General features: G+C 55.6%; 1 protein-coding gene across 1 annotated transcript; it reads right to left on the reverse strand.

Annotated features, from left to right (window-relative positions):
- Nucleotides 1-358: 358 nt before the first annotated feature.
- On the reverse strand, nucleotides 359-5,001 carry CCDC124 (coiled-coil domain containing 124). The gene is made up of 5 exons (XM_080928739.1): nucleotides 4,975-5,001; nucleotides 2,101-2,270; nucleotides 1,072-1,246; nucleotides 880-994; nucleotides 359-787 (listed from the first exon to the last, which is right to left on the reverse strand). Exons 2-5 carry the CDS (start codon nucleotides 2,257-2,259, stop codon nucleotides 583-585), a joined length of 654 nt encoding a protein of 217 aa, XP_080784865.1. The 5' UTR covers nucleotides 2,260-2,270; nucleotides 4,975-5,001; the 3' UTR covers nucleotides 359-582.
- Nucleotides 5,002-5,543: the final 542 nt, after the last annotated feature.

Consider the following 5,543-nt stretch of genomic DNA (forward strand, 5'->3'; position numbering starts at 1 on the left):
GCTTGTGGGTCTCTCTCTCTAGTTCCCTCTCTGTTCTTCAGGATTCACACACCTAGAAAAAGCAGTTCTGGGTTCAAATCCTATTCTCTTCTCCATCTTGGCCAATGACCTCCACCACCAGCCAGCCTCAGCCAGCCCAGCACAATTGTGTTCCCGTGTCAGCCTGGAGAAACCTGCCTTACACCTTAGGTTCAGCTGTGCACAGGCTGCAGCTCCCCTGCCTGCTGTATGACTTCAAGCCTCAGCCACTTCTCCAATCACCTCACCCTGCTATCCAGGGGGTGCTGCAAGTCTGGACCAGTGGCTCAGACATGGTGGCCACACAGCCCTTCCTGCTGGACCCCACTACACATACAGACATGGGCCTCAAACAGCCTCACCACAGCCTTTATTTGGGCAGGTACTCCATGGGCTCTGCAGGGCGCACGGGGGCTAGGATGTCAGAGCAGCGACCCTCTGGCTTGTTGAGGGTGACCTATGGCGCAGCTGGGAGAGCCCCAGGCCCGGAACAATGAATCCCTGGTCAGGCCTGGTTGGAGGGGGATGAGCTAACTTAGACAAGCTGGATTCAGCCCGGTTCCATCACTTGGGCGCATTGAAGGGCAGCGCGCGCTGGTTCATCGGGTTGTCAGGGGAGCGCAACCACTCCTTCTTCAACAGCTGCTTCAGCTGCGAAAGCCGCATGTTGGGGTTCTCCTGCTTCAACCGTGGCAGTTGCACTTCTTCAAATGCGTTAAAGGCTGCGCGCATGCGGCGCTCAGGATGCCGGTCAGCTTCCTCAGCCACACTGCAAGCCAAAGAGTCAGGACCCATGTCTAGGCCCCGCCCACACCAGCTGCCCTCCTCAGGGCTCCGCCCACAGAGCCCCACCCCACCCACCTGAGCACTGCTATGGCGTCTTCCACAGTGCGAGCTTCCAAGCTGCCCTCTTCCTGTAGGCGCCGGTTCAGGTTCTCCTCCAGTGGTACTTCTAGGTGGCTCTTGGCCTTTTCCACTGCGGGTGACAGGGACAGAATGTAAGAACGCAGCAGTGGGCGAAGTTCTCCAGGTCTGCCCCGGCCACGTACGCACCTGGCTCTGCGCGCTGCTCTTTGCGCAGGGAGTCCTCTATCTGTGCGCGTGTGACCTTGGCGGGAGCCACACGAGGGGCCTTGCCGCCTTTGAGCCGTGAGTCCTCCTCCTCCAGCAGGCGCTGCGTCTCCTTCTTGCGCTCCAGCTGCTCCAGGCGTCGCTTCTCCTTCTCCTCCTGCAGAGGTAACAGTGTCACCCAAGGAAGGCTTATTCAGACGGAAACTGCCTGGGTTCCTCCTTCCCGATCCCCAGAGCAGCCTTGAGCAAAAGGACCTGGACAGCTAACGTGTTTCACAGGATATTCCATGTGCCGCTGCCCCAAACGTGAGGAAGAATGTCTGTCTGAGGTCAAAGTCAAAGATGCTTGAGGGCAGCTACTGGAGTCAACCTCTGCCTCTCTATAAACCAGGGGCAGCATCTTCCCGAGGCTCCTCTGCCTCAGCCCTGTCCCGCTACAGGGTTTCTGCACAGCAGCCTGCCCTCTAGAATTCCTCCACTGGCTCTGAATATCCCACTCCCAGCCCTCCAGGGACAGAGCCTAAATAGGGTCGTGCAGCAGGAGAGCCCATTTCCAAAAGAAGGAAGACTTTTCGGACAATTCCATGAGCCCAGGGTCAAGTGGTCATCAGTATTGAGTGAGAAACACAAAATCCTGATCACGGCACAAACCTGGCGTACTACCGAGCTGCAGGGGGAGCTGAGGCAGGAGAGGCAGAGCCCAGGTGTTCCGGGCCAGCCTGAGTCACAGAAACCCTAAAGGCAAAGAAAGCAGTCCAGCAGAGAGGCCCGCTGAGGTGACAAGGTCTCTGTCGCCACCTAGTGGGAAGACCCATCAATACCAGGCCGGAACCACTCCATGTACCAAGTAGGCACCTGGAACTGGCTCAAAGACAGGCTTTGGACAGGAAGGACGGATGGCACAATTAAAGCAGGAAACAGACGCGGACCCACTTCAGCTAGCTTCTGTGTATACCTCCCTCCATGGCTACCTCGAGCCACCTTTCAACACCGAAGCCCCACTGCGCCCACCTTCCGTTGCTCCTTCCGCATCACGTGTTTGTCTTCATCCTTCCAGTAAGCATCTTCCAGCTCCTTCTGTTTCTTGGCATCAGCTGCCGCCTTGGCTTCAGCCCTCCGTGCTCGGGCAGCGGCCGACTTGCTGTTCTCGCCCTGGAACTTCTTGGGCATCCCTCAGCAGGCTGCAGGAGGGACACCGTGGGGGTACTGGGCTGTGGCTAGGGTCGCCCCTCTCCACGACTTTAGAGACCGCATGCAAAAGCCATTTAAAAGATAGGGTGGGCCTGACAACACGATCCGGTCTGACCCTTGGAAGCGATTGGGATAACAAGGGGCAAGGTGTCCCTCAAGCCAGCGTTTCCTCTCATTTTAGTAACATATGATTCTGCGCCCACAAAATGTAGCAGGACCTCCTCTTGGAGCTACACCCAAAGTCCCACACTGGAGGATTCTAGACCAGGTGCTCTAGCCCTGAGCCGTGTCCCAGCTCCTCCCTGGGGGATCCTACACAGGGGCTTTACTGCAGAGCCTCTTTTGAGGCCTTTGAAATAGTTTTTTAAAAGATTTATTTATTTATGTGAGTACACTGTCACTCTCTTCAGACACACCAGAAGAGGGCATCAGATCCCATGAAAGATCATTGTGAGCCACCGTGTGGTTGCCGGGAATTGAACTCAGGAAGAGCAGTCAGTGCTCCTAACCGCTGAGCCATCTCTGCAGCCATTGAAATAATTTTTTAACATTGTAATTCCGATTTGTGGGAAGCCCAGCACTGCCTGCTCCAGAGCCTGCATTCCTATCAGCTGTCACTCCTGTCCCCTGCTCCAGTCCCTGGAGGTATTTCCTTTTCACCATGTGGCCTTCTGTGTCTGTGTCAGAGCCTCCGTGGTGACACATGCTGTGTGGAGCCTGTCTAACCATCCACCAAGGTGTGAGCATTTAACAGTCAGTGTTGTAGAACCTGCAAGGCATGCTGGGATGCCCTATTTTAGACTGTACGTATATGAGTTCTTTCCCACTGTCCCCAGGCTCCAAATCTGTGTACACTGGGGGCCGCTCTGTGGCCTTGGGAGTACACTGGATCCCACCAGATGAAAGGATGCACAGCTAGTTTACACTGTGTAAACTGACTCAACTGTGGGTGGTCAGTCATCCTCAGGGTGAGTTGACAAACTAACAGCCCGGACTTCAGATGAAGGGGAGGCTGTGCCGCTATATCAGGTGTGCTGGGTGCACCTTAGATCCCAACATTTGAAGCTGAGGCAGGAGGATCACTAGTCTCAGGTCATCTTAGACACACAAAGAAACAGCCACACCCAGTATGCATCTACCCGAGGCCTGCAATATACTGGGCCTCAGACTTCCCCACCTAGTGCCCTCATCTGGAATATTCTCTGCCTCATTCCCATCTCCAGGTCAGTGCCTCAGAATGAGAGCAACAGTCCCAAGTAGCCCAGGACCACCAGGATATCACCCCCCACAAACCCACCCGCCCCTACTGAAACCCCGTGCATACACAGCCATGCGTCCTATCAGGAGAGGGCTCCCATAGACAGCTTGGAGCTTGCAAAGGCCCTGTGGCAGGAATGAGGCTGTGTGTTTATAGGGGTCCAGGGAGACTCTGGTGAGTGAAGGGAAGGAAAGAGGAGGAAGGCTGGGGACACACTCCTATCTGGCTTACAAAGCCCGGTTCAGCTTCTGTGGGCACAGGGTCCTGAGAGCTGGCTATGAGGCCAGTTCATGAACAGTGAACGGCCCTGACTTGGCTCCTAAGCACCATCTGGCTTCAAATGGGCCATCAAACAGACAAAGCGCAACTTGGGTCCCTGTGGCCAAGGCACTCCCATGTGCCTCAGTTTTCTCATAGGGACAGTGAATTATGACCCTGCCAGAGACACAGCAGCTGACCCCAGTCTCCTGAGCTCCTCACGGGGCCAGCAGGGGTCCTGTTACTCTTCTAACCCAGTAAACTCTTGTTGAAACTTCAGGGCCAGGTGAGGCATGGCTGCCATGCCTCTAGTCCCAGAAGAGGCAGGTGGATAGTTCTGAGTTCCAGGCCAGCCTAGGCTATCCAATGAGAACACCCCTCAAGAAGCAATCCAGTTCAGGTGTGGCCCCAGTGAGAATGCCCACTGAGAGCTCTCTCACTTTCACAGAGTGGAAATTCCCTTTTAGGCATTTGGTGGTGGTGGTGATTTTGGTTTTTTTTTTTTTTTTTGGACGGGGGATGGTGGTGGTATGTGGGGCCATTTTTATCCAGACTGAGCCCCGGTATCTTGCCCAGGCTGATCTCGAACTCACAATCCTCTTGCCTGAATGGCTACTGTACATTTAACAAATTATCGTCAGCAGCAGGTTGGGGGCATTAAGGAATCCGCGAGCACGGACGGCAAAGGACCCACCTCACCAGAGACCTGATCAAATCCGTACTACCACCTCGGTTTCCCAACCTACGAACGTCAACTACCAGGAAAGACAGTCCTAGGCCGGGCTTCCTGGACCCACGCCTGTGATCTCAGCACTTGGCAATGCTGAGGCAGGAGGAATACACCAAGTTCGAGGCAGCCTAGGGCACAAAATGAGCCCAGGAGTCTAAATGATCCCCTTCGAAAAGTGCCTCCGTGGTTCCCCATGATTGCCAGGCCGCGCGACAGGAGGAAAGTGCAGGGAAACGCCTTCTCCTCCTCCAGGAAGCCCTCCTGGCTCGACCTGGGCCAGAAACTGGCTGAACTCCCCCGCGAGCTTCTGCGCCTGCGCGCTGGGAGCACCCACCACGGGGCACCCCATCTCCGGTTCCGCCTTCCCGCCAGCGGGACCCCCGGACCGGGCCGCGCCCGCCCAGCGTGCCCCGCAGCCCGGCTCCGCCCGCGCCACAGCCGTTCCTACCTCTTCCCCCGGCACCGGCTCGGTCGCATGTCGATGACGTCGCCACACCTGCGCTCTCATCATCGTGGCGCTCTGTTCATGACGTTCTCAGATGCCGCCATCTTGGTAGAGGCTGTACCAGTTTTTCTCTAAGCCAAAATACTAAACCAGTGTTGCCAGCTCTTCGTCTTTTCAAGCAAAATGTTTCTTAGACTATCATGTTATGGGCTCATTTCAGACACTGATAAACAAAAGCGGAAGATTAAAAACTACACTTTATAACAGTGACCTCACCAAGATGGCCGCTGCCCGGAGAAAAGATGGCGAGACCGGCCCTAGCCCTATGCGCGACTGCCTGTTGTCGTGCCGCCAGGGGGCGTACGTGCCCCACGCGGGGTGTGGGCCTGACTGCTCTGGGCTTTGTCAGGCCAATGGCTACCCCAGGTCAGTGCCAAGTCTGAAGGCATTCTTTGCTCTGTCTGAGTCGGGAAACTGAGGATCAGAGGGAGTAGACACTGGAAATTGGAACCCGACTATCACAGTTTAATCCTTTTGCTTTTCTTTACTCACCCCTCCTCTAGTTCTTTTTT

This window comes from Micromys minutus, assembly GCF_963924665.1.
Source record: "Micromys minutus genome assembly, chromosome: 14".
Lineage (NCBI taxonomy): Eukaryota > Metazoa > Chordata > Mammalia > Rodentia > Muridae > Micromys > Micromys minutus.

Coding starts and splice junctions, on each gene's coding strand:
- CCDC124 (XM_080928739.1), bottom strand. CDS start 2,259: ATGCCCAAGAAGTTCCAGGGCGAGAACAGCAAGTCGGCCGCTGCCCGA. Junction 1,247..2,100: donor TGCGGAAGGAGCAACGGAAG/GTGGGCGCAGTG, acceptor TTACCTCTGCAG/GAGGAGAAGGAGAAGCGACG. Junction 788..879: donor GACGCCATAGCAGTGCTCAG/GTGGGTGGGGTG, acceptor TTTGGCTTGCAG/TGTGGCTGAGGAAGCTGACC.